Source organism: Scophthalmus maximus, chromosome 1, assembly GCF_022379125.1.
Source record: "Scophthalmus maximus strain ysfricsl-2021 chromosome 1, ASM2237912v1, whole genome shotgun sequence".
Lineage (NCBI taxonomy): Eukaryota > Metazoa > Chordata > Actinopteri > Pleuronectiformes > Scophthalmidae > Scophthalmus > Scophthalmus maximus.
In genome coordinates, this window is record NC_061515.1 from 14942298 (window position 1) to 14968997 (window position 26700).

At 40.6% G+C, this 26700-nt stretch overlaps 5 protein-coding genes across 6 annotated transcripts; 2 read left to right on the forward strand and 3 right to left on the reverse strand.

Annotated features, from left to right (window-relative positions):
• The first annotated feature begins 18 nt into the window (after positions 1-18).
• ceacam1 (CEA cell adhesion molecule 1) lies at positions 19-8581 on the forward strand. Its single transcript, XM_035623130.2, has 11 exons — positions 19-253; positions 486-782; positions 2142-2402; positions 2559-2828; positions 3437-3712; positions 3939-4190; positions 4279-4554; positions 4719-4970; positions 5154-5423; positions 5899-6153; positions 6451-8581. The coding sequence occupies exons 1-11, from the start codon at positions 199-201 to the stop codon at positions 6537-6539; spliced, it is 2553 nt and encodes an 850-aa protein (XP_035479023.1). The 5' UTR covers positions 19-198; the 3' UTR covers positions 6540-8581.
• Positions 8582-9126: 545 nt separating this feature from the next.
• Positions 9127-13358, reverse strand: pafah1b3. 2 transcript variants are annotated; one of them, XM_035623153.2, is made up of 6 exons: positions 13114-13358; positions 12918-13007; positions 11732-11821; positions 11483-11599; positions 11192-11314; positions 9127-10588 (listed from the first exon to the last, which is right to left on the reverse strand). In XM_035623153.2, the coding sequence occupies exons 2-6, from the start codon at positions 12996-12998 to the stop codon at positions 10328-10330; spliced, it is 672 nt and encodes a 223-aa protein (XP_035479046.1). In that variant the 5' UTR covers positions 12999-13007; positions 13114-13358; the 3' UTR covers positions 9127-10327. The 2 variants fall into 2 exon arrangements, with proteins under 2 accessions (XP_035479046.1, XP_035479036.1); XM_035623143.2 differs by having other exon boundaries at positions 12918-13358.
• A 1634-nt stretch (positions 13359-14992) lies between these two features.
• si:dkey-250k15.4 lies at positions 14993-19588 on the forward strand. The gene is made up of 4 exons (XM_035633891.2): positions 14993-15708; positions 16470-17727; positions 18262-18395; positions 18541-19588. The coding sequence occupies exons 1-4, from the start codon at positions 15670-15672 to the stop codon at positions 19135-19137; spliced, it is 2028 nt and encodes a 675-aa protein (XP_035489784.2). The 5' UTR covers positions 14993-15669; the 3' UTR covers positions 19138-19588.
• Positions 19585-24072, reverse strand: tlr21 (toll-like receptor 21). Its single transcript, XM_035633878.2, has 2 exons — positions 23947-24072; positions 19585-22842 (listed from the first exon to the last, which is right to left on the reverse strand). Exon 2 carries the CDS (start codon positions 22713-22715, stop codon positions 19761-19763), a length of 2955 nt encoding a protein of 984 aa, XP_035489771.1. The 5' UTR covers positions 22716-22842; positions 23947-24072; the 3' UTR covers positions 19585-19760.
• A 58-nt stretch (positions 24073-24130) lies between these two features.
• On the reverse strand, positions 24131-25523 carry cnfn (cornifelin). Its single transcript, XM_035633905.2, has 4 exons — positions 25369-25523; positions 25098-25217; positions 24878-25014; positions 24131-24784 (listed from the first exon to the last, which is right to left on the reverse strand). The coding sequence occupies exons 2-4, from the start codon at positions 25213-25215 to the stop codon at positions 24695-24697; spliced, it is 345 nt and encodes a 114-aa protein (XP_035489798.1). The 5' UTR covers positions 25216-25217; positions 25369-25523; the 3' UTR covers positions 24131-24694.
• Positions 25524-26700: the final 1177 nt, after the last annotated feature.

The window sequence follows — 26700 nt, forward strand, 5'->3', positions numbered from 1 at the left end:
GTGTGTGAGGTGATGGTACACCAAGGGTAAGCATTTACACCAAGAGAGCAGAAAGCTGCAGCGATGCAGAGCAAATATTTGCAGTTCACAGGACTGCTGTGACCACACAACATCGCCAGATTTGAATTCATCGCAGACGGAGTCCAGGCAATTGTCCCGAGGAGGACATTTCTAACCAAAAAGAAACCAAAGAGTAGAATGGAGTCTCCGGCGGTGTTTCTCCTAATCCTGGCCACGATAACCTCTGCAACAGGTCAGGTTGAATTATAGCTCTTTTGCTTGAATTCATTTGCCATTTTCTTATTATATTGATTCTCTGATCAGATATTGAGAGCTTCTATAGGTCTTAATGATTTTTAAAAGTCTTTAAATTGACTTATTCAGCACATTCTAGTGTTTTTATACATTATTTTGCCAATATTTTTGTGTAGATGAAAACTACAGTTCAGGGTGACTAAATATATTTCCCTTCTTTCTGTTTCTAGATCATGTGTCCAGCCAGAGTTTATATGCCTCTGAGAACCCTTTAATAGTGGGCAGCAATGTCACACTATACAGCACTGTGGCCAATGTCACCAATGGGATATGGCTGTTCAACAACGACGTCATTGTGTTAATAGTTGGATCGGAAATTATCATAAATAACAATTGGCTTGAGATGGTTACATATATTCCAACCCCTCCAACATTGACCATACGGTCACTACAGCTGAGAGACTCTGGATTGTACACGTTAAATGCGTTAAATTTTTTCACTGTTCAGTTAACACTGTCCGTCCAAGGTAAGGATCATTTTATCACTTCTCATGTTTACCCACTCACTCAAATACGTCCTCACATTCTGCAAATGAAATGTGGATTAAGTCAAGTCACCATTCAAAAGACAACAATAAGCAGTTAGTATTAGTGTATTCCGGCATCTGCTTATGTGCTTGCAAAGTGTTGATTTGCAGGATTAAAGAATGGGGCAGCGTGGGGGTCGTAGCTATTGCTGTATGGTCACTTTGCCTTTAGCGGCAGCTAGCAGATCGAGTTAGCTTTCCTTGGATCTCAAGCATAGCCTGTAAATAATGTTGGATGACGGGTCTCCACTGCGTCCCCTGTATAAAAAATGGAGCCAAAATATCTTGGATTCGGACCCAGAGGTAGCCTACAATATACGCACTCAAGCTATCGTGAGTCAGTGTCATCTGTCAATCATGATGTCTCAACCCATTCTTATAGCATCAAATAATTAAAACCAAACTTATCGGAAACATGAACACTTGAACAGACAGCAGTATGATAAGAACTGCCTTAAATTACAGAAACCATCTTTGGGGAAACTGTATTTAATGTGTAGAGCTGCAACAGTGAATTGATAAATCGATTGCTAAATTACTCTATTTACTAATTACTAATTACTACTATTTTGATAGACGATTAATCTGTTCAAGTAGTTTTTAGTTAAAAAAGAGTGCTAATTCTCTGATTTCACCTTCTTAAATGCAATTATTTTCTAGATTCTTTGCTCCTCTGTGACAGTAAACTAAATATCTTTGGTGTATGAACAAAACAAAACGTCATCTTGTGTTTGGTGCGAAAGGATCAACCTTTTTCACCATTTATGGACCAAACAACTAATCGATTAATCGGAAAAAAATTACTGACAGATTAATCGATTATGAAAATAATCGTTAGTTGCAGCCCTATTAATGTGATTTCTTTTTTAGTTTGGCCCATCTGCTAACATTGAGGAGATGAGGTTTATAGCCAATGCAGCAGCCAGCCACCAGGGGGTGATCAAGATCAATTGTCTAAGTTACCTGAGTAACACGTTGGGTCACAAACGAGAGTTTACAGCTAGTAGTTCCTTATGCCCAGTGGTGCTTTGAGTTAAATGCTAATGTGAGCATGCTAACATGCTCAGAGAGAAGATGCTGATGTGTAGCAGGTATTACAATAGCCACATTCTCCAACTTAGTTCAGCGTGTTATCATACTGAGATGTTCTATTTGGCACACAAAGTGCAGCTGAGGCTGATGGGAAGCGAGTTAAAATCTTTATCTAATGAAGGTACTGGATTTTATTTAGATTGAATCAAAAGGGCTATAGCCTCAGGGTGACATAAATGTCCACAAAACCTTGCTTTATTTCTACAGTGCCAATTTCAAATGTGACCCTGATGGCAAGTGAAACCAATCTGGTGGAGTTCAATGACACAGCAGTTCTCATGTGCTCTGTGTCCAACGGCTCGTCACTGTCCTACGCGTGGCTGAAGAACAATGCTGTGGTCACAGCTGCGGAAAGCGCCACTCTCACCATCGTCGGCGTGACCCGCAATGACGAGGGGCCATTCAGGTGCAATGTGTCCAACGGGGTCAGCTATGAAACCAGTCCCCCTCTATATCTGAACATCAGCTGTGAGTAAAGTAGTATGCAATATAAAAGTAAAATATAAAGAAAAGAGTATAATATAATATAATTATAATATAATTGTCTTTGCACCTGTTTAGAAATGAAATCTTTACATTAACTCCTAAACCAATTTCCCTCTGTTTCCCTTGTTTTATCATCAGTTGGCCCAAGTAACACAACGATGATGATCACGCCCGTGGTGCCGAACCATGTTTACAGAACAGAATCTAATATCACACTGTCATGCTCAGCGTTGTCCAAGCCTTCGGCGATAATTAGCTGGATGTTTAATGGGGTGGATATGAATATATATGGCCACTGGATTCATCTCAACAATGTTACAGTGAGCAACTCAGGAAATTACACATGTGTATCTCACAACACTGTCACATCCAGGTCCAGGAGCGCACATGCAGTGATCTACGTTTTAGGTAAGATTGAGTCGTCAAATTTTTTGGTTTCTTTGACCTTATTTATGCAACCACAAGACACTTTATTTTAAAGAAAATAGTTTGGGGAATTAGTTGATTTGTCGAGAGATAGATTAGAGAATTGATGCCTGTGGTTGGGGGGGTTAATATGGAGCATGCAGCCAGTTAGCTTAGCTTGTAGCATTAAGACTTAGGAAGAATTAGGAAATTATGAAGGTAACAAAACATGTCAACTAGCACTTCTGAAACTAACTAATTAACATGTAATGCCCTGTTTGTTTGATCCATGCAAATATAGCAAATGACAAACAAGATGTGGTATTTAAGGCTATTCTACACTATTTATTGGCCCTGCACGGGGACCCAAAGTCTTGTGGTCACCAAAACATTGTCAGGAAACCAACAGAGAGAGTTGCTGGTTGGTAGAGTTTGTTAGGAGTGAGACAAGTTAGCTGAGACAAGTTAACTAGCTGTTGCTTGTAACTGTCTCAAGTACATTCCCAAAATGTCAACCTATTCCTTCAGGTTTTACGCTGGCAAACATCAATTTAACCCAACTCACTTACTGGTGTCAATTTAAAAATCTCAATCTGCTTCTCCTCCTATAGATCCTCTAGAATCAGTTGAGGTGAATAATACCGGTGGAGCAGCAATAGTCAATGAGTCGTTCACTCTGCATTGTGACGTGACTGGAACTGTCGACAGAATTCAGTGGTGGAGGAACTGGCACGTTATTATTCCTGACAACACAACAATCTTTGACATGGACAACAAGACACTGACTCTCGACCCAGTCCAGCATTCAGATGCTGGAAATTATAAGTGTCAGGCTTTTAACTCTGTGAGCAACATGACCAGCAGCCCCTACAATGTCGTAGTCATCTGTAAGTATTTTCTTTTCTGTCATCATCATTAACCATGGAGGAATTTCCCAGTTTAGGATCAATAAGGAGGAATACGACCACGTATTAATAAATGTGGTCACATCTACCCATTTAGTAAATTTATCATGGAATGCCTGCTGAGATTTCCTTTCCCTTTCCGTGCACAGTTATTGACTAAATGGTAAAATGAAATTAGTTGGATTTCAGTTAATATCCTTGTGTTTAGATGGCCCAGAGACGCCAACTATCACAGGACCCACTGTTGGGAGGGCAGGATATAGCGTCATATTCAGCTGTTACGCGTCATCAAACCCTCCCAGCCTCTACAGTTGGTATTTCAATGGTAATCCAGTGGCCAATACATCTGTGTACATAACACCTCCTCTAAGTGAAGATATGAGTGGGACATACACTTGCAAAGCCTACAACAACATCACTGGCCGAAACAAGACTGCACACAAGATGTTCACTGTTGTTGGTGAGATTTTTTTGGGATTTGTTACTACTTACACAGAGTAATGGTGCCTCAGACGGGGACTCAAGTACTTACCTTTGCTTTGTTTTAGAACCAATCACAGAAGTCCATGTAGAAACGCCACTGAATCCTCCCAGAGACCACTATCCATATATGCTGACATGCAATGTGACCGGACCTGCTGTGCATTTTCACTGGATAAAAAATGGCATGGAGCTGCATGGAGACAGTGGACATGTTTTCCAAATGCATAACGAGACACTCACCTTCAACCCGCTAAACCGCAATGAGAGTGGACAGTACAAGTGTATGGCTCTGAATGCTGTTGGAAATATGACCAGCCCTCCTTACGAGCTCCTTGTGAATTGTGAGTATAACATTTAAAGGATTCATGCTACTTTAGGTGACACATTTCCATAATTGATGGTTTTATATTGTGTAGTGTATCATGCGGAGTCATTTAAAGGCATAGTGTTTATAGTTGCTGAAGTACAATACCATAAGAGCTCACTTTTTCCTTTGCTGTTGCAGTTGGACCAGACACCCCCGTCATCACTGGGCCAACGTTCGTTGAGACGGGACAAATCGCAACCTTCAAATGTTCTGCCATATCAGAGCCTCCCAGTCAGTTCAGCTGGTGGTTCAATGGCACAAAAGTGGCCAATACTTCAATGTTTACAACGGACTGTTTGTCTTTAAACATGAGCGGAGAATACACCTGTATGGCATACAATAATGTGACGGAAAGGAACAGCACAACCTCCAAGATGCTCACGGTGGTTGGTAAGAAAACTCAAGGAAATAGATGAGACAATTGCAAATCTGGCTTTTTCAACTCAAGTCGTGTGACTTTGTAACTGATCACATGTTGTTTTATTTGGTGCGCTAAAAGTCTAAATGTTTTAATTTGGTGAAGCACAGTCCTGATGTGTCACTGCCTTAACTCACTGTGTTTCGTGTTTATAGAGGCCATTAGGTCAGTGATGATCAAAAACAGCACACGCCCAATAAACTCTGAAAACTTCACCCTCACTTGTGAAGTGACTGGGCCCTATGACACACTCTACTGGACGAAGAACAACACACGCCTCAACGTGACGAACCCATACTACCACACTGAAAACAACATGCTGCACTTCACTGCAGTGACAACACTCGATGACGGGACATATGAGTGTGTCGCCACCAATAAGGCTGGTGAACACAAAAGCCCCAAGTTCATGCTCCTGGTGAATTGTAAGTATTTTAGGAAACAAAAGAAAGTGAGAAAATATAAACATTTCAGTTTGTTTTGACTGGTTTTGATTGAATCAATATATATATATATATATATATATATTGTTTTAATTGTGCTTTAGTTATAGTGTAAACACCACTGTTTTTCATACCCAGAACTAAATTACTGTATAAGAAGTTTTTATTTTTATTTTCTACATGACACACCAGCAGGGTGCCCTTGCACAGCAGCTGTGTTATTAGAAGAAGTGTTTGTGTGGCACTTACTGTACATTTGTGGTAGCAAATTTATTTTTCTCTGTAACTACATTTTCATATGGAACTGATTGAGTTTGGGAGGGCTCTCGAAATGCTGCTTAGAATAAAGGTGGCTTTAGGAAAGTGAGTGTTTTGTATCAATGCATCATATTAGAATATATGATATTCATCACGTTACAGTACATCATTCTGACCAACTGTCTTTGTCCATTTGCAGATGGCCCACTGAAGGTGGAAATCAGTGGTCTGTATTTTCATCCAGTCGACCTCACCGTGTCAATGGAATGCTCTGCTGACTCTCGACCAGAATGTGACTTCTACTGGTTCTTAGACAACGAGTCATCCGCAGTTATACACACTGGCTCTGTTATCACCTTAATTGCAACTAAACTGAGTCAGGGGAACTACATATGCGTGGCAAAAAATCCTGTGACCAACATCACAATGTACAAGACGAAAGAATATGTGATAGGTGAGTGAGACTTGCATCCCCTCCGTCCTAATTTAAATGTGGTGTCCACAGTGTCGCCACGAGGAGCTCTTCGATTGAACAACTTGAGCATCAGTCATTTTGTGATATCTGACGAGCTCTGAGGCAAATTGTGAGGAAAAACATGATCATCATGCTTTCTTCGTTAAAAGAAAATAGTTGTCCACCTAAATCTTTTTGCAGATCATAACTACAGTACATGCTAAACAAGAACAGAATTACAACCACACCATACATATCTCTTATTCCTCTTCATTTACGAACCTCTCTCCCTCTCAGGTCACGCCTCTGCCATCCACCTCTCATCCCGAGGTGGTCTGATGATGATGGGTCTGTTTGCTCTGTCTGTCCCTGTGCTGTTCACCTGAGTCCTAAACTCAGGGATATCTAGTCAGAGTGAAAGGCCTCTAGCTCCCTCTACAGTCTTTTTTGAGCAAACTTACTGTAAAATGAAAGGGAACATATTCAATATGATTAATATCATATTCCTGCTGACATTGGAGGTGCACATTGTCTCATTATCGCAATGCCTGCTTTGAGTTATTTGATTAAATGTTATCGCTATTAGCAAGTAAAAGCAGTCCCATAAGAAATTGTCAATGCAAAGAAACAACGCAAGTGTCTTCCTCTCTTTTGCTACAATTCTTCACTCTTCACTTTTTCTACTGTGCGCAATGATATTGAATTGTAAGCAAATGTAGGCTGTTTTATCACACTATGATTAAATGTTTTTATTTAATAGTCAATAAGCATCAACATAATCAGTTTTGCATGACTTTATTGTGGAGGATATAGTAAGTAGTTAGTCAAAAGATATTGTCATTTAAAGTTTGCTGTTTAAAAAAAGCAGAAATTGTACACAAAGAAATATGCAAGACAGTGATAATTACAATAACTCTGATATGCAGTATATAAGATGGGCTTCTTAGAGTTGTTCATATCGGGACACTGGGACTCATCTTCATGGTCTTACCACTTTTCTTCGCTTTGGAAAACAAGCGGCACTTCTTCGAATTCTTATATTTTTTCATCTGGCACAATGTTGTGACTGGTGGATTGGATTATTCCAGACACAAAAAGCAATAGAGTAAGAAAAAAATTCAAATTAAGTCAGATTAAGTTCACCCTCCAAAATATGTTCAAATCTGTGATTTAAAAATCATCTTTCTGTTTAAGTATGGAGAAAACATTGAATGCAAAATGTTTCGAATCACTGTTATCACTTGTTACTGGTTCATATACTTTATTCAATAAAAATAAAAACTTACATTTTTCATGCCGGCCATTGCGTCTGGCAAACTGCTGACAAAGGCAGCGAGCAGTCCCCGTCTCTCTTCTCTTTCCTGCGTGACCCAGATACACAAGGACAAAACAGTAGGACGGGTTACTTCGCTAGTACTGAGGCTCTGATTACATATAAACTGATGTGCTACTCGATGTGCATGGTTAACTGTATGCCCTGATTTCACCTTTACAGTTACACGGCCTGTTGTGCTGCATTGGGGTGTCGACTGGATTTGCAGTTGTCAGTATTTGTCCAACAGTAAAGGCTGCAACACAATTGATATCAATAGAAGTTTGGATTGTTGAGTTGGACTTAAAACTAAGTAAACTAACTAAAAAGTAATATAAGAATAATTGCATTCAAGGAGATGATACACGAATGAAAATTCAATAAATATAGGTGAGTTTTGCAAAGTATTGAACAATTATGTCACATACCATCAGTGGACGTGCTGTCAATCAAACATCTTTTCTGTGTGTCAGGAACACCTGTAAAAAAAATCTTTTTTTAAATCACAGAATAAAATGCACAAAATACACTTGCACCTCACCACAACATGTCATTGTGATGAGGTCGTCAATACCGTGGCTGTGCTCAGCGAGCAAGAGCAGCACAAGAACCGACAGCAGAAACATCCTTGATCCCATGTTGCGGTAGAAGAAGCCAGCAAATCCCTGGTGTGCAGTAACTTGTGACGGAGTGAAATGGCAGCTGTTGTTGTGGCTCTTTATAAAGGTTGGTGTTGAGGTATGAAATTGAGACGTGTCCCATTCACCAACTGCCAGTTGCATGAAGCATGACTTGGCCAGCCAGCATCTTGATGTTGATTGGCTTTGGATAACAGGAGAGATAAACCTTTGCAGGTAAACCAGATTTTGGTTTTGAGTAATGACTCCATGTCGTGAGAAGGCGAGGGACCCTTATTACACCCAAATGTCTCTTTGTCTTTTTCGTATTGTGGGAGTAACCTTTTTACTTCTTACTTTCTAATTGTCTTTTTATCTGAAAACTTTTTTTTAATTGTCTTGATGCCTATTATATTTTATGTAAAGAACTTTGAATTGCCTTGTTAATGTATAGATATGCAACACAAATAAACTTGCCTTGCTTTGGATGCGTCACACATTTCCAAGTTCTATGCCTTTTCTTTCGGATCCAACCTGAGTTCTAACGGTCCGTTCCACTCTTTAAATAACTTCCTCAAAAACAACATGGGAGAAAATTGACCACAATCATGAGGACTTATCATCCCGGTTAAAACCCACCACAACTGATTTGCCATTAACTGTCACTTGTATGACAATGCTTCCTATTATCCAGTCAAGGTCCAGAAATGTAAGTACTGTATGCGATATTGTATTGTGTGTAACTGTTGGAAGAGTTCCCAGATGGATGGAGTCGGGAGCAAAGCGAGACTTGTTCCTCCTCCTCACGGTTCAGAAATGCCTTCTCCTTCAGCCCCGTCTGAGGCGGAATGAAACCAGTCAAAAGCAGTAAATCTCTTGTGGACAACACCTGTGTGCCGTAGGTCAGTGGTTTCTAAAAAGTTTGGGAACCCCCGCTACAGATGAACCCAGAGGTCTTTGACGCATAAAAATACAGCAGAGCTTCAGTGACTATGAATCATCATAAACAAACAGAGCTGATCAATCAGTCAAGGGAAACTGAAATCATTTTGACTTCATGTTTAATGCATTTCTCCATCACTTACACATTTAGCCACCCTGAAGCATTTTAGTGTGAAGTAAAGCCTTTTAGGATCGGCTAATGCGGCATTATGTTGCAGAAAAGACTGAGCCTGGAGTACAAGCAGCTGTAGATGTATTAATGCGACTTCACAACCTACTCAAATACATCCATGTTTTGCACGTAAACACAGCCAATTACATCAAAGTGTGTTGCTATAACAATGGGGTAGAGCAAAAAAAGGTACAAGGACAATAATGAAATAACGTTACATGAAAAAGCAAATAGGCAGTAATGGGCAATGAAACACATTCAACTTAACATGTACAAAAGACATAAGGCATCACAACAGAGTAAATAAAGCTATCGACAAATAAACTGAATTCATTCAACTCAGTAACCAACAATCCCAAATGACAAATTAACAGGAATTCTTCATCGGGGCATTTCTTGCATCTTATTTTTGATCTTTTTTTAACCCCATTATCCTGGAACCAGAGCCACAGTCCTTTTCCAGATAAACTATGTTCCAGTAGCCTCAGTCGGAAATGTATATTTTGCCATAGAAGGTTTCTTCTAAGAAGCAGGTATCTGTCCATATCTAGCTGCTTTGATTGACCCACAAGAGCCGAAGAGAGCACAACACACACAGTTGTAAATTCATGTTTAAAAAAGGTGCAGCAATGAATGTTTTGACCTACAGCATGTCTTTTTTACAGTAAGATTTGCTGCATCTTTTCAAACACTTTGTTCATAATCAAGATTGAGATGTGGATTCATTTAGGTATTCTAGATATCATCCGTTCATTTGTCATTTCATCATCCTGACTGTTGAGTTCCCCTCATCATATTCAACAATTGTGTCATGAGGCAGAAATTAAATAAAACTTTGGTTGAAAAACACTTTGGGAACAAAATAAACGAGTGGAACAGATGCTTACCGGGAATTGACGCAGGACTTTGTCTCTCTATAGCACAGTACATTTAATTTCTGACTGTTTCATAAACACCAAAAACGTAATGGTCCCATTACCTGTAACAGTGGTCACCAACCCTGGCCAAGGAGAGGACTCGCACAAATAGTTTGTGCAGCTCTTAGCCCATAATAATTGACTGATGGGCGTGATGCTCTCTGGAAACAGGGACGAGGACCACTGTGGTAGTGTAAGCTTGTGCCTTGGTTGCTCAATTCTCAGCTGGTTTATCTAGCATGGACTTGAGATGAGCATGCAGGGGTTCACACACGGCCTGGTAGCCCTGGGGAGTCAGGTGAAGGTAATCGTACATGTCCTGGTGGGAAATGCTACCATTGGAGTGGACAAAGCCGGGGTTCACATCGAGGAAAGAGGCGTGGGGGACGGTCGATACGGCCTCCTGCACCAGCACGTTCACTTTGGCATTTCGCTCCCGCAGAGGGTTTGGCAATTTACCTCTGGGCAGTAATCCCTGGAAAACAAACGTATATATATGAATTTTGAAAAATATGTAACATCCCCTGACACTTTTTTGTAATATTTTTCAAAAAGCATTGCTATAGAAACTGTTTGACTTGTAGGATGCAGAGATACCTGGAAAAAGACATATTTTCCTTTGTCACATCTCCATAGTGTCACTCATCATACGATGGAGAATAATTTTCTAATCAATACAAGCTTTAGATTGTCTCTCTATTATTTGCAGAGATATGGGGGGGGGGGGGGTTTCAGACCATATTTTTGTTGACCTTGACCTTCGACCGCTTAGCTTCAAAATCTGAATCTAAAGTAATATTCCCACCAATAGCTAAAATCAGTTCTGAGGTACATATGGACGTGTGGGCATTGTTTTAGGATGGACTCGGAAAATTTTAAAAAGTAAACAAAACAAGAGGGCCTTTGCCAGCCTGCTGCTGGCTGGCGCTCAGGCCCTAATAACTGCAACGTGTCCAAGCGTCTCCCTCTTACCTCATCTCAGAAAACATAGGCGAAACTTAAACCATGCGGTTTTCAACAGACATGCAGATAAGTATAATAACACTTCTGCTAAGGAATGTGCCAGAGAAAACCTTACAAGTACGAGCGTGCGAGCATGTGGGAGCTTGTTCTTGATGACTTGGACAATAGCCATGATGCCTCTACAGATCTGTTCAGCAGTTTGACCATGGTTGTTGGTGCCTACCCACAGCACTACCACCTACAACAACAGAAGAGGAGAGAATGTGTTACTAAAACAGATGTCACTGATAGTTTGGGCTCAATGTATCTGGCATTAGGTTCTCAGCACAAAGTGGAGCACAATGAGCCTATTGTGTGAATAAAAACAAGCATGATCAGGTTTGCTATTTTTTGCGACATGTTGGACCTTTGGGCTGATGTTATCCAGTTCGCCATTGCTCAGTCTCCAAAGCACATGTTGTGTTGCATCACCACCCACCCCAAAGTTGAGGGCATGGAGAGGAGAGAACAGCTGCCTCCATATCTGCAGACAAACCACAACACGTCCACATGTTGATCATTAGAGTCGCACAATTTGACAGTGCGTGTAGTTGTTTATGAGAACATTACAAGTCACCAAACACTTAGGCATTTAGGAATATGATCAATGTTTTACCCCAAACTGGTGCATGAGTTGAACAAGAGAGTCTCCAACAAACAGGACATCAGGTTCTTTGTCTTTGCTGTCGGACACAAACCGGTTGTGCTGCAAAGACAAAATGGGGGGGAAAAAACAAATGTGAAGATCTTTTCCATTTTCCAACAGCAAACATCTCACTAGATGCAACATCAATGTCAGTTGACTGAGCATAGACAAAAAAAACAACACATTAGAGCTCAAGTCAATCAATTAACGAAAAAGTATCAAGCAACTGTTTTGGTAATTGATTCAGTTTTGTCTTGTGTGCTTTGCTCATTGTGGGATTTGTTGGGTTTTCCCTGTAATATTGTAATATTGACCTCACTATGTAAAGTGCCTTGAGACAATGTATGTTGTGATATGGCGCTATACAAATAAAATTGAATTGAATTGAAATTGAAACTTTTCTTTAAGCAAACATTCCAAATGTTTCTTTGTTCCAGTTTCTCAAATGTGTCATGAAGCATAATAAACCGAACACTCCAGCTGACTACATCTCATTGGGCCACAGTAAAGTCTAATATGCATTGTTAGCAATCTGTTTATTTGATATTTTGAATTTGTTACACTGCATATACCTCACATATGGAATTTGGAAGATATTTCCTTGAATATTAGATTAATACTTATGCATATTCCCATGTCAATATAATGAAAAATTACAAAATGCTAATTTCCATAAGGAGCTTTACAGTAGGGCTGGAGCTAACGACTATTATTTTTTTTTTGATTCATTCACTAATCTCAAACTGTGATAAATTCCCCCACACAGATTCACAGAGCAGAAAACTGGTGTCTGTAAATATCTCATTTTGTCCAGCAAATAGTTTAGAAGCATAAGATATTTAATTTATTGTGATATGGCAAAGGAAAACTGAAAACCTGAAATTGCAAACGGTTTGGATTTTTTTTTCTTTTCTTTCATTTATGAAAACGCTGGCTCTTATTCAAAAAAAAGAAAGAAATATGCAGTGCAATGAGACAACAGGGATTCCTCCCTTAAACTCACACACTCACAAAAATGCACAATACTGATCACTGAGGGGGAAAGCTGACGACTCGATGCTGTTGTTGTGATGCTGCAGCAGCATCAGCATCATTGTTAAGCCCAGTGAACAAGTAATAAACAAATCACGACAGTAATAATGATGATTTCACACACCAGAGACATCCATCGTCCATCTCCCTGGATGTCCTCACAGGGAGTGGGTGTGGCGGCTGGATTTGGGTCTTCAGCACTCATGACTTGTCTCTATGTAGGAAAGGAGTCACGTTGGAGCTGTGGAACTTCTTCTCCTTTTTTTCTTTTTTCTTTTTTAAACCGTAACAAACCAGTAAAATCAGTATCCTGCACCTACAATCCCTGGCTAATTCTCTGGATGCTGGTAGCCACGGTTGCTAGCCCACTCGCAGAAACAAGAGGACGGATGTGGTTCAACAGATGATTAACGGTCAAACCCTGGTTGTTGTCAACGTCCAATCCTGGATCGTGCAAAATGGGAGAAAGCAGCGGTCACATTCAGATATATTCACGAACACAGGCTACCATAATATCAAAATATCGCTAGCACCAAGTTCAGTTTCAGGAAGTAATTTTTACTACAGTCGCATGTACCATTGTCCTGCATCGGCGACAACATATACGTTTTCCTGTATTCTGGTATAATAAGTGACACTTTATCAATAAGAAGTGTTCAATAGTGAGTTGCACTGCATGGGATATGAATAAATGGTAAATATAGAATCTGTTGAGTGAAAAGAAATATAAAAGGCAAGGCGACTTTACCTCCTCGTCAGTGTAAGTGGTCTCGCCCTGCTCTCTGGTATTCGTGAGAGACAGTGCTGCGCAGAAGAAATCGGTGGCCAGTGTTGCCAGATTGGGCAGTTTTACGCATAATTGAGCAACTTGGGAGGGGGGGGGGGGGACTAGCAAGTTGTGAGAATTTCAGGTTTATCAAAATTCAGCCACTTATATGTGCTTTCCAGCTCCAAAAATGTCGGCTGTATATTCAAGTGGCTTTCAAACTGTAAGGGAGGTGTGGAAGGAGAGAGGTGAGAGAGAAAGACATGAGGCAGAGACACCTTGTAAGATAAGAGAGAGCTATAACAGCTACGTGCCTGCACTGCATGAATAAATCAAATCAACCATGTTGTTGTAGTGTGAGATATACAGTCATGTAGACACAGGTCTAGTAGATGCCAGATGGCCGGGCCGGTTTGGGGAGTTTTGTAAATGCTGATATTATGGGATTTTCAGCGGTCTCTGGGGTTTATCCAATTGTCGCCGAACACAGTGCAACTCTTCACAAATGTGCTGAGCAGATAAGTATCACAACAGGAAAACTGTGCTGGGTGAAAGCTTGACAGTTGAAGAAAAATACTTGTCTGGTCTGATCAATCTATATTTCTGGAGAGGAACACATACGATAGGATCCGGATTTGGTGTCTATTGCACGAAACCATGGAACCAATCTGCCATGAGGCAGTTTTCTAGGCTGGTGGGGGTGCAGGTGTTTTCTTTGCACATTTTAAAGCCTCTTAATACATTTCTCGTTTAACTGCCACAGAATATTTGAGCATTACTGCTTATGTGCTCCCCTTTATAACTACAATTTACCCTTTTTCTAATTGCTTCTTCCAGAACGATCAAACTGGGGTGGAGTCATTTTTCAGGTGTGAAATACTAAATGGCTGTCATTCTGTATAATGACAGTGGTTTGACATTCCTATATCTAAAAAAGTTATTAAAGATTGAAATGGGTCGTCCCTAACAACACCTACAGTGACATGGCAGTGGGTAGACCCAATGCCTTGCGCTCTCCACTTCCTCGTCGTCTTTGGTGATCAAATCTATGAAACACCCCCTTTCCGAATGAGCTCCCAAACATATCCCAAAACTGGGACATATGGAGGTTTAGACGAGGAGCTAATGAAGATAACAGCCGCGAAAAATGACGAATGTCAAATATAAAAAATGATTCAAACTGGTAATGACCAAGCACTTTGACGTCTAAAAGGTTGTCTCACGGTTTTCATTATCACAACGATGACAGCAGTGTACTTAATTCGCCTTGCGTCACCAAAGGGGAGTTGACAAGTCTTAAGTTATATGTGAATCTATATTCAGTGGGACTTTCGTTTTTCCGGGGATATGAAATGTTCAGAACTTGGCTGAGAACAAGATCAGACAACATCAGATATTTAAGATTTCTTCTTTGCCAAAGCAGTCCAATGACGGCTGTCAGGACACCCAATAATGTATAGCAAACAGGAACAACTGATGGAGAAATCGGCACACTTAATTGGCCAAAATGCAAATTTAATACAGGCTAAAAAACGGCGCTCGATTATACCGCACCCACTATAAGTCATTGAATCCATCACGGCAACATCACACTTCCTGTTTCTTGTAAACGTCTGCAGAGGAATATATACGCATATATACACGAACATTTCACCTCGTAAATTAAATAGATGGAAAGAAAAAATTATGAGGACAAAAAGAAAATCCCCCAAAAAGACATTTTGAAAAGGCTTAATTTACGACGTTTGGTCGGATTCTAGGCTGCGGCTGCGCTGCCGTCTAGTCTAACCTGGCAACACAGGCTTTCGTCACGTTGCCGAGCAACGACTGCGGTCAATTTCGGGGAGCAGCATTGTATAAGTTCTTTAAAAATATATACATATATATATTTACATGTGTCTGAAGTGAAGTTAAGTTACGCTACTGTAGCAGACTACCAGCCTACTGTAACTCGATACAGGTGTGCTCCAAGTCAAAACCGCACCTGGTGGTTGGTGATATCACCACCGGTCGGCTAACTAGCTAACTAGCTAACAGCTATGATGCCCGACATTCAAACGTGTGGGGTCATTGTGGTCATGGACATTGTGGCACATGATTGGCGGTTGTGATGAATGTTTGTTGTGATTTTACGTCGCCTTTAAAAGAGGTAAGTGTGATACTTGACGATATTTGGATGCTGTATGCTCTTGTTTGTGGTAGTTTGCTGTAGTAGACACCTGATATGTTTGTTTTTTTGGTGTTATCAGATGCTAAAGTATGTGAGAGAAAGACCAAGTTCTTAATACACTTTGTATGGATCATAAGAGGAAAAACAACTATTCTGGTACAATATGGCGCATTTGTAATCCCACTAAAAATTGTAACATGGAGTTCTCCATTGCTCAGAAAGTGTGAAGATGCTTAATATTAAGAAGACTAAGGTTTTATTCGGCTATCATTCAAATATACCGTCAAATTTTTTTGTAGTTAACTGTTTTTTATCTATGAAAGTGTGTTTTTTGAATATCAGATGCTTTAAAACTTTGCATGTTTCTTACAATCTACAAAGTTATGGTCCTTTGACTTATTGCATCTGCAGTGGATTGCTCAACGATACAAATTATTGGTATCTTCAACTCCAGTTTTAAGACAGTTGCCCTGGTAATGTCTGTATTATAGCATCAAAACAAAGTCGAGGTGTAAACAAGCCACATTTGAATAGATCCTGGAGATCAGAATCCTGTATGTAGAGATGCTAGCTGTGATATTCGCTGACCTATATGCCAAGTTAGATTAACTGTGTTTCATTGGACAGACGGGCTCAGACCCATCGTCAGAGGGTTCTGCCTGGAGCATCAGCATCTTGCAGCGATGACCACGCTCTCTTGTATTTCCCGATACATTACTAATTGCAGTTATATTTTCCAGGGAATCCAAGTGACCATGAATCACAGACGTGGCAGGGATTTATCAAACAAAGAAAATAAGCAATCTGATCCGGCAAATAAACCCTGTTGCTGCAAACGTTTAAAATGCTATAAGACGGATGGACAGCCCAAGAGGAAACGACTCAAGACGCGCAAGCAGAGGTGTCGGATGAGAGGTGAGGGGAAAGAGGCCTCGAAGACGAAATCATATCACCACCGCTGCCACCTCCAAACCAGTGGAGACACGGCACCTTTCCATAACTGTTGTCGTCAAAGCGGCTGTAGTTCAAGGAGAGACGCGCCCTTTCCAAAGGTGGTTCAGGTGGCACAGGAGCCCAGCATCATCACAGACAGCCGCCTGTTAGGACACCATGGCCTCTTCAGCCACGAGGTGAAGTCTATTGACATTCAACGCTTGTTAAGTGAGCAGGGGAGGCTGGGAAAAGGACAAAAAGATCAAGAGGAGAAGCATACTATTTTCTGTGCGTCTTCAACATCTCACATTCCCACTCCTTTCTTCAGTAATGTTTCGGGCACTGACACTGGTGAAGTTGTGCCATTTGAGGGGACAGCCGACCCTGCTGCACACATCCATGTTTATTGCCAGGAAAGAGGGAAGTTAATCAGTCATGAATCAGATATTACACCTGGACAGAGACCACAGCAACGATTTGATAATTCATCCGGTAGCTATAAAAGCATCTTCTCGTCTAAACACAGCTCTTTCGGTGTAGAAATAAGCAAGAGCAAGGGCCCTGTCAACTCTGTCATGCGTGAAAAGGACAAAGCGCCTCAGCTGACTCCCACTGTTGACCACGACATTGTCAAGATATCATACAAGAAGATAAAGACACACATGATCTCCGCTTTTGGGCCAACTCCAAAGAACCAGGAGCATCTTACTCACCAGACACACGCTCGTAGTCACTACCCAAGTCCACCTCAGCTCTCCAGCTCACCCGCCGCCGACAGCTTTGGCACGCGGCACAGAAGACAAGGTCCCGGCGGTGTATCCAAGTCCATCACCGCAATGGGAGCACGTCTGTGTGACTGTCTGCAGTTCCCACAGCTGAGAAGGAGGAACCTGCTAGCAGAGAGCAGGGAGGTGCTGTTGACGGCTCTGAGGGAGAGGCATGGACCTCGGTTTCAGGAGAAGCTTCTCCAGGAGCAGCAGCGCTTCAGCTTAGGCACTGATCTCGCCATCCAGGATCATGATCAGGAGCCAACCATGAGAGATGAAAATCATCTCTTGCCCACAGGTAGGCGGTAAATTCTCATGAGATTCCAGTTCTCATCTAGAAATCTGCCAAAAAGTAAAATCTTGCCAACATTACTGAAGGTGAGAGAATGTCGTCCGCATCTTTTGACCTTAACATTGATGTTGAGATTCTCCATTTTTTCCATTCTGCCCAGTAGAGTTTGTTTGTCGGTAAAGTTATGTTTACATTCAATGGTATTTACTTAAACACACAAAGTATCTTGAGGCCTGATAAAAATGTTGAATGATGTTTTTTCCCCTCATAAAACATTTGCAAAGCAATTTAGATTTACAGTCATTCAAGCAGTTACATTTGTGTTTACTAGCTTGAAATTCTGTCTTTTTTTGGCACATTATGTCTTTGCATGTTATATCATCTGTTGATCGGTTAGATTAGCAGCTGTGCATTGAATGTTTCGAGACAGATTTTAAATATTGCAAACCTTTCCTTTGTTAGGAGTTAAAACGATACTGTACATTTCCCCCCCACGTAAAGTTTCTGGACAGTTTTTCCATTGACGTCTTCTCCATTTAGATGCATCAGCATTTCAAGCCGACGCTGTTAGTCAGCTATATTTTGACTGCCAGAAAACAACAGCTTCCAAAGAGATGAGAAGCAAGCATTTTAACCAGAAGTCCAGTCGGCAACCACACCAGAGCTCGAAATGGGTAAGACCTTGAGTTTACATTGTCACTTTCTTATTTAAGGTATTTTCATATATGCCCTAGCTCTTATACCTCATTTGATAATCATCAGATCATTTTGAGATAATTTTTCTCTGGAATAAAATGCTCTTTTGTGTTTCATGGGAAGACTGCTGAATGCTTGACAAGAACCGTGGATACTTCTGCCAGTCTTTTGGATGATGTCCTCAGACCGAGTTGCTCTCCTCCGTTCTGCATGGACTTTGAGCTGTCTGGAGCATCAGGAAGTGATCGTTTGTTCACTTTCTCTCCCACCTCATGCTGGGGAGAGAAGGCCTCAGCACCTCAGCAAGTGGGCAGCGGTTTTAACAGGCCTGAGTGCAAAGACTCTATTTTTGATTCATTCGGTGTTGTTCATCAACCTGTTTTCAGATCATTTAGAGAGATGAGCTGTGGGCCTCAGTTCCCTAATGAAACACAGCTGCCAGAAATATTTTCAGCAGAGCCAATGCATTTCCTTCCAGAGCAAGACCCATTTAAAACTGGCATATACATAACTAATAAAATTCACGATCCTAATCAAAGCAGACATTTCTCGACTTTCGGCCGATCCAGCCACCTTTCAACTTACCGTCCCGTCAGCTCCCACCACACAGACATGATGCACTACCCCCCATCTCACATGCTTGAAAGAGGCCCAGCTGCTCCCCTTTCTTCTTTACCAAGCCCAGAGCAGTGGTCCTTTCCACCCATGAAACTGTACTGATGTGTCGTTAAACACTGCACACAGTTGTGCCTGTGGACATTTGTTTGTCTAACTACACACAAATCAGTCTTAATTCAGACCATCAAGACTTTTTGTCACAGTATAAAATTTTTGGGCTCATATTTTATCAAACCCAGTTTTAAATGTGAAAGCAATTGCTGTATCTCACGAGTTACCTCTTGTATTAATTTGTTAGATAGACACGCAAATATATATTGTTTGCATCTTTGGAGCATTTTTAATTTGCAGAACTATATATTAGCACATCTATATCAACACAGGTCCTATAATGGGGAATTCTGTACAGAGACAATATTTACTAAGGATGTGCCATTCTGAAAGTTATAATTTTTTGTGTGGACTGTGCTTAAATGCAAGAAGACATTGTACAATTGAGGAATGTCAAGCATTGCTAACAATAAAAATGAACTGATCACCAGATGTTAAATGATACAGCTAATCATGCTCATATGAATTATGACAATAATTACTTACATTATTACCTACAATGCATCAAACTGTACATTCACACCGTATTTTCATGACCCTCTCCCAAAGCATGATTTCAATTATTGATTTAACAATCCAAAGTGTTAATCTTAACTAAATTACAAATACAATTCTCAATTTTCTTTTTGCAGCAAGTAATCGTTTTCATCTGATGTCTCAAAATGTTTGGTTTCTTCACTTTCAGCAGGAACACAAACATCACATTTGAGGCTTTCTTCTGTTTTGAGTCTGCTCCCCGTTGTCATTGCCCTGCGTAGGTGATTCCAGAACAGGTCTTGGGCCTGCATTGGGTTGGTGCAGTCTGAGCCAGGCCACTGCAGATAGGTCTTTTTCAACATGACTTTCCTCATGCGGTGATAGGATGACAGCTGCCTTTCGGAGATCGGCTCCAGAAACACGAGCAGAAGAACATCTCGGTGCTCATCGAAGAGTCGGTAGCTGGCGAGCTGGATTTCCAGAGAACACCACTCACTTTGTAGGAAATTCCTGCTTACCACACAAATAGTTTTGCGGCTGCTGTATACAGCAGAGACGATGTTGTCCACAATATTGCGGCCCAGTTCAAAGTCCCTGTGGTGTAGGCAAAGTTTAAAAGATGATCCATTTCCCTCCAGGTTGGGTATCAACTGCTCCATGACCCATTGTTCATCAAAGGAATTATAGGAAATAAATGCATCGTATTCGCAGTTTTCTTCCTCCTCTCTGAGTCTGCGCCACTTCTCGCCAAACCAGGAACGAAAAACATAGTAGCTGTACTTCATTTTCCAGTAGAGTTTCACATAAAGTATAGGAGAGAGTGTGAACAGGAAGATCACAACCGCTGTGCTCAAGAACAAGTACTTCCCGAGATCTATGTAACAAACTTTGGAATCAAAGTTGTAGAATTTGAATTTTGCATCATGTTGGCATGGCACATTGTAGAGAAGGACTACCTGGACTTTTGGGTTGTTTCGTGTCCAGTTTTGCAGCAAGCTGTTCTGGCAGGTGCAGGTTAAAGGAATTCCACGGATGTCAAGGTATTGGAGTTTCGTCAGATTTTGTAGTGCATCTACATTGATGCTCTGCATTATATTGCGGTTCAGGTGCAACACGCTTAATCGTGTAAGATTCCCAAAAACCTCCTTGGAGAAGTTCTGAATGCCCATGTTTTCTACAATCAATATGGTCAAATTTCTAAGATTTTTAAAGACCCCTGGTTGCAGTTTTGTCACCCCAACACAGCAACTATCCAGTGTGAGGAAACGCAAGCCTGTCAGATCATCAAATGCATCAGCGGCAAGAGCAATGAGATTATTTTGGGTGAGATACAGAGATTTCAACGAGTGGAGGCCACGGAAAAAAGCGCGGGGTAAAAGAGTCAGGCCATGAGGCCGTTGCCCATCCAATTTCAGATCCCTGAGTGCGCTGAGATTTTGGAATGGTGACATAATCTCAGTCCCATTGAAAAAGCGAATCATATTACTTTGTAGATCCAGCACTGTGAGTGTACCCTGAAAGACACGATAGAGGGAACTGTCGATCTGTTTGAGGTTGTTTCCATCTAGATAGAATTTGGACAGTCTTTTAAGTCCATCAAGACCTGATGGCTGAAAATGAGTGATCTTATTACCTCCAAGGTCCAAAGTAATCAGCTTTCCGAGCCTGTGGAAGGTCCCATTGAAGATGACAGCAATACGATTGTTGCGTAGGTTAAGGGTTTGCAATTTGACATTATCTTCAAAGGTGTCATTGAACAAATCAGTTAGGAGGTTGTTGTCCAAACGTAGTGTCTCAAGCTTTGTTAGCCCTTTCAGAGCTTCATGGTGGAGAAAAGCAATTGTGTTTATGTTAAGCTGTAGCGTCTTGATGTTCTGCATATGATAGAAAGCATGAGAACTCACCGAGAGGATGCGGTTGTAACGATAGGTCAGCTCTTCCAGATATTTGAAAGCAGTATTTTGTGTTTGTGTTTTACAGGATTGGAGGGTGGTGAGATGGTTATGCTCCGCATTGAAGCCCTTTATATAAGTCTGTCTTTTGAGGAAGTGAAGACAATTTGTGAACTTCAGTTCATTGTGGGATAGATCCAGATACCCTGTGATGTTAGGACAATAGTTCAGTGTGTCGGTTGTAAGATTCTTAATCCCATTAATACCCAGATGCAAATTTTTTATCCATTTCACCTTTGTTTTTAACAATCTGCATAGCTCAATGAGCAACCTGTCATTTTTTAAACCTGTACCAGAGAAATCAACACTACCTGCATTGATGTTGCTGATGTTTAAAAACGCCACTACCTTGACACTTGTTGAGCGCAAACGCAGATAGTTTATACGTCCCAAATCCACTCCTTCAAAAGCCATCGTTGGGAGCCTAGAATTGTATGACAAATCTAAGACTTCAATCAGCCCAAGAAAGGAATGTTCACATCCTAACGTAGACAGATTATTTCTGCACAGATATATAGCAGTGAGGGATGTGGGAAGTGATACATTTGAGCTGAGGGAGGTCAAACTGTTAAAGCAAAGGTCTAGTTTCTTCAGATTTCTTAGATGTGACAGAGACTCTGTGATCCCAGAAAAATTTGTCAGAAGGTTTTGACTCATGTTTAAAGTGTTTAGATTGAGAGTGGCAGAGAAGATTCCCCCAGGAAGCTGCTTTAAGGTATTGTTTGTCAGCGAGAGAAAGGTGAGGTTGTGAAGGTCCACAAACAGTGAAGGGTGGAGCACTGATATGTTGTTGAAAGACAAATTTAAAGACTGAAGTTGATGCAAGTTTTGGAACGCAAGTTGATCGATGATCCTCAGGCGGTTATGATCTAATCTGAGGTTCTGCATCCATGGTAGATGAGCGAAGCTGTTGTTGGGAATGTGCCACACTTGATTTTTGGAGATGGTGAGACTGGTGACGGATCGCGGCAGGTCATGTATAATGGCAGTCATGTTCTTATCCTTTAGGTTGATGCAGTTGAAATGTGTTCTATTTGAGTTCACGTCTAAAATGCAGTTGTTAAAGCTGTAACCGTTGATGAGTTGAACAGCACCAAGAACAACTGTAACTGACAAGAACTGATGAGTTAGACCGGCCATTTTGTCCTGTTGCAGTCCAGAGAAACAGTCCTTTAAATGATTGCATCAGTGTCTTTGCTGGTTTGCTTTGTTTGTATGTGGCGAAAAGAACTCTCGGTTGTTCATTGGTAGAATGCGGTACAGGAATCTGAGGATAGGGAGGAGGAAATAAGACATCATGTCATGCTGGTTCAAACCAGAAAAATATAAACTACATTCAAAGGTAATTTCTTACTTTCTAAGCAGGAAAACCCTTGCACAGACAATTTGTGAATGGATCACCGTTTGCATGTGTGTAAGTTTATCTTCAAAGGACATCCTCTCTAAAATGTTTGGATGTTTGTTATCCATAAGTGGTTATTTGAATTTTAAAGCTCTCCAAAGTCTGAAATTATAAATTGAAAATACAGTATAATAATTTAATAAATCTTATATATAATTATGATTTTATGCATACATCCTTTTTGTGTTTCATACAATTACAATATGTATATATATTCTCCAAAGTCTGAAAACATGAAAAATCTGAAGTAATAAGTTAGTTTGAATAAAACTGACATGGAGCCCCAAAAGGAAAAGCCCTAATTGTTTTATGCTGATGTTGCACAATATTCAATACTCGCCAGGTTGTTGTTAAAGCAGTCGATCACACCGAATATATCAGGTTTTCCAAAGAAATGTGAACGTTGAGGTTGTAAAGATATCGATGTTCCTCTTTCCTGTTTTCATATCCCTTTTTCACTCTGCTCTTGTGTTCCTCCACCTCCTTCTGATATTGGTTATTTAGAGTCACATGTGAATGACATACTATGAAAGGGTTACTTTTGTTGGATAAACAGGACAAATTGTGGAGTTTAATTCTACAGAAAGGGGCAAATAAATTATAGCAGCATTTGGTCCTCACGAGTAAAGGCTGCATTAACACAGACGGGATATTACTGAAATAGCCCTTGTTCATTTTCTCTAATAAACATTCACCCATTATTTGACCTAAATTTCCCATTCAACCTCTTTGAAGAAGGTATTCCAAACGCTGGCTGTGGTCCAAGAAACAGCACTTGCAAATATCCATTAATATCCTCATCCTCGTATAATCTCTTTTTGCGTAATCAGAAAAGTAACTGCCTCTGGCGGCTCTTCTGGCAGTGTATGAATGTGATAGAAAAAAGTGCATTACAGTCCATTAATTGCTAAATATCTTACGGTACTTTAAGTTAAACCTGATCGCATAATTTTGCCTTGACGGCCTTACCTGTTCAAATGGATGTTGCCCAACTGACCTTGCCAAATCAGGCGGCTTCGTTGTACTGTGACCATCTCAGAGACGTGCCTAATCAGAATGAGGAAGGCGGGTACGACCCATTCTTCTCTTTCCATTCTCAGTTCCAGTTTATCACAATCACACGTCCAAAAAAAATCCATGTAAAAAGTCCCAACATAATTCCACAACGTTTTATTGAAATACCGTTGCTTGAATGCATTAGCATTTCAAACACACACAAAAAAACAGTATTCAGTTACAATGACATTTAAAATAATAATATGGGTAAATTCACCACAATTAACTTGTTGAGTTATTGTAAGGGAGAAGTCATTTCTGCTGTGAATCTCAGCATTTCCTTCTTCATGTGTTTGTTGCAATTTCAACACAGTGAGTCGCTGTTTAACTTAGCATGAAAGACGAGGTTCAGTGTAGACTCCGTAGACTGGCATACAGGGACATTCAAAATGGCAGTCTCTGATTTGTTAAAATATGTATTTTAGATATATAGTATAAAAATACTGAGTAAAATAGTCAAACAAAATTGAAGTTCACTCATTATCTGGCTGTTATTCTTACACTGTAAACGTTGTTCTACTCTACATACTTTCTATTTGTACAATGCCTTGCAAAAACCGTACATAAGTATTCCAATAAAGCAAACTGGAATTTGAAATTAAGAAATGTCGGCTTGTGCTCTCGGCTTGTGATTTGGAATTCAGCTGAGCGTCCTTTCTTTTTATCCTCTCATCTTCTGCTCCCGTGCCATTTGACACAGTCCACACAGAGGCAGGCAGGCCATGACAACCCAGTCATCACACACCGAGCCCTGGGGAAAAAAGCATAGGTGGAATAAACTACTGACAATCATCATTATCTCGTGCAAAAATGAAGGTTTGTTCGGGGTGAGAGGCACACTTACTTGAATGTGGTATCTGCTACGCATGCTTGTCCTTAGAGCAATCATGGCACCGGGAAGGAAGGGCACGCAGCAGCTGTCCCCATTGTCCTGAGCCACTTTACAGCCGAGGATACACGGGATGAATGTTGCACAAAGACCTGGAGGCGAAAGACACAGTGTCACACTGGAGTTCATCTCGCAGTGTTGGTTGAATTCTGCTTGTGTGCGTCAAGTCCCGTACAGATTCCACAGTCGTCGCAGCAGTCGCACACATTTGAACTCCAATCTGATAATCCGGAGGACACCGTGTACTGTGTGCCCTGAGGCTGCAAGTTTATCACATTAGACTGGAACGCCATCGCTGCAGTTGGGAGAAAGGGAATTTGAGGAAGTCACAATATTTAAATATTTGATATTTGAACATTCTCTTGCCCGATTTGCAGCAATAAGATACAGTGTAGCAGGACTGAACAACCTTAGCTTGGAGGAAATATTGCTTCACAAAATCTCACCTGATCTCTCCTCCGATGAGCTTAGTGTGGTCTGACGGTGAAGTCGGTCGCAGGCTAAATCCACTATCGGGTGGACAAGGGCAAGGCCACAGCTCTTATACCCACTGTGATATCTGTCGAATGAGGCCAGATTCCATGCTGATATGACGTGACTCATGGTGACCATTTAGGCCGGTGCAAACACCCTGTGAATACAAAACCCAAATGTTTAGTTTTGGGGCGTACTCTCAAAAGGGTCCTCCTAACATTATGTGGTTTCTTATCAGCATCCAGCGATTGAAGAACAAAGCAGGCATGTAGAGTGTGTTTGTACTTTAGCAATTTATGAACTAGGGTTGGCCTTTAGTGCAGGTGTGGAGCAGCAGCTCTCGAGCACAGGAACGACAGTGGATAGGGTGTGCTGCAGCAAATTATCTCAATGGACTTCGTATGACACACGACAAAAAGGAGTTAAAAAAAATATGATTATGTGATTTAAGTAAAATAAAAGGACATAGTTTAAATTAAACCAAAACAAAGGTACCAATGACTGGTGACAGCAATACAGTAGGGACAGGCAACGTTTTATTCTGTCAAAACATAAAACTAAAAACACGTGTGACACAAATATCACTGCAGCAATATGGGACGTACATAGGTTGTATGTAACACTAACAATATGCGATGCATAAAATGGTAGCATAAGATAAAAACATTAATAAGTAAATATAATTAATTGCCATGGTGATCCTGGCTGATTGATACTGATATCATGGTTGAAGTGAAATTGTATCTCTAAATTTTGACTTGGTGTATTACCTATGCTAGTTACTGTCCAATCATTCACCTGTAAATATATTTCACTGCTCGGTTTAAACATTTATAAGCACCCTGCTGCTCAACACTTTGTCTTAATGTTCAATCTGGGGTCCTGGAGACCCCGGGCCCTCTGAAACAGCTCAAAGAACAATAGTAATGTTTTCTCACTTCGATAATGATAGACTTTTCCTACTTTGACAAGCATTTCCTTAAATATCTATCACTTGTTTCTGTGTAGGGTTTCAGAGACTCCTGCTGTAAATCTTGATTAACTACAGTGGTATTTCATTTCCTCCTAAATCCCCAATAAATCTGTAAGATTTTGAACTCTCTTGGCGTGTAACTAACCACAGACATAAATGCATACAGGATACCACACTCTTGTCTATGAATGACTTATTAAGCAAATTATATATTTGATAAGTATAAACTACTTCTTTATTTGGTGTAATAGTACTTTATTGTAATTTTTGTATTTTATCTACAAATTTATTTGAAAAAAAAACAATTGCAATTTTTGCTACGTACTTTTGC

Excerpts from the sequence above, each read along its gene's own strand:
- pafah1b3 (XM_035623153.2), bottom strand. The coding sequence starts at position 12,998 with ATGAGTGCTGAAGACCCAAATCCAGCCGCCACACCCACTCCCTGTGAG. Across the intron at positions 11,822-12,917 it reads ATGGACGATGGATGTCTCTG|CACAACCGGTTTGTGTCCGA; the intron begins GTGTGTGAAATC and ends TTGTCTTTGCAG. Across the intron at positions 11,600-11,731 it reads AACTCATGCACCAGTTTGGG|ATATGGAGGCAGCTGTTCTC; the intron begins GTAAAACATTGA and ends GTTTGTCTGCAG.
- cnfn (XM_035633905.2), bottom strand. The coding sequence starts at position 25,215 with ATGGCGTTCCAGTCTAATGTGATAAACTTGCAGCCTCAGGGCACACAG. Across the intron at positions 25,015-25,097 it reads CTGCGACGACTGTGGAATCT|GTCTTTGTGCAACATTCATC; the intron begins GTACGGGACTTG and ends TTTCGCCTCCAG. Across the intron at positions 24,785-24,877 it reads GTAGCAGATACCACATTCAA|GGCTCGGTGTGTGATGACTG; the intron begins GTAAGTGTGCCT and ends TTTTTTCCCCAG.
- ceacam1 (XM_035623130.2), top strand. The coding sequence starts at position 199 with ATGGAGTCTCCGGCGGTGTTTCTCCTAATCCTGGCCACGATAACCTCT. Across the intron at positions 4,555-4,718 it reads TTACGAGCTCCTTGTGAATT|TTGGACCAGACACCCCCGTC; the intron begins GTGAGTATAACA and ends TTGCTGTTGCAG. Across the intron at positions 6,154-6,450 it reads GACGAAAGAATATGTGATAG|GTCACGCCTCTGCCATCCAC; the intron begins GTGAGTGAGACT and ends TCTCCCTCTCAG.
- si:dkey-250k15.4 (XM_035633891.2), top strand. The coding sequence starts at position 15,670 with ATGAATGTTTGTTGTGATTTTACGTCGCCTTTAAAAGAG. Across the intron at positions 15,709-16,469 it reads TTACGTCGCCTTTAAAAGAG|GGAATCCAAGTGACCATGAA; the intron begins GTAAGTGTGATA and ends TATATTTTCCAG. Across the intron at positions 18,396-18,540 it reads CACACCAGAGCTCGAAATGG|ACTGCTGAATGCTTGACAAG; the intron begins GTAAGACCTTGA and ends TTTCATGGGAAG.
- tlr21 (XM_035633878.2), bottom strand. The coding sequence starts at position 22,715 with ATGGCCGGTCTAACTCATCAGTTCTTGTCAGTTACAGTTGTTCTTGGT.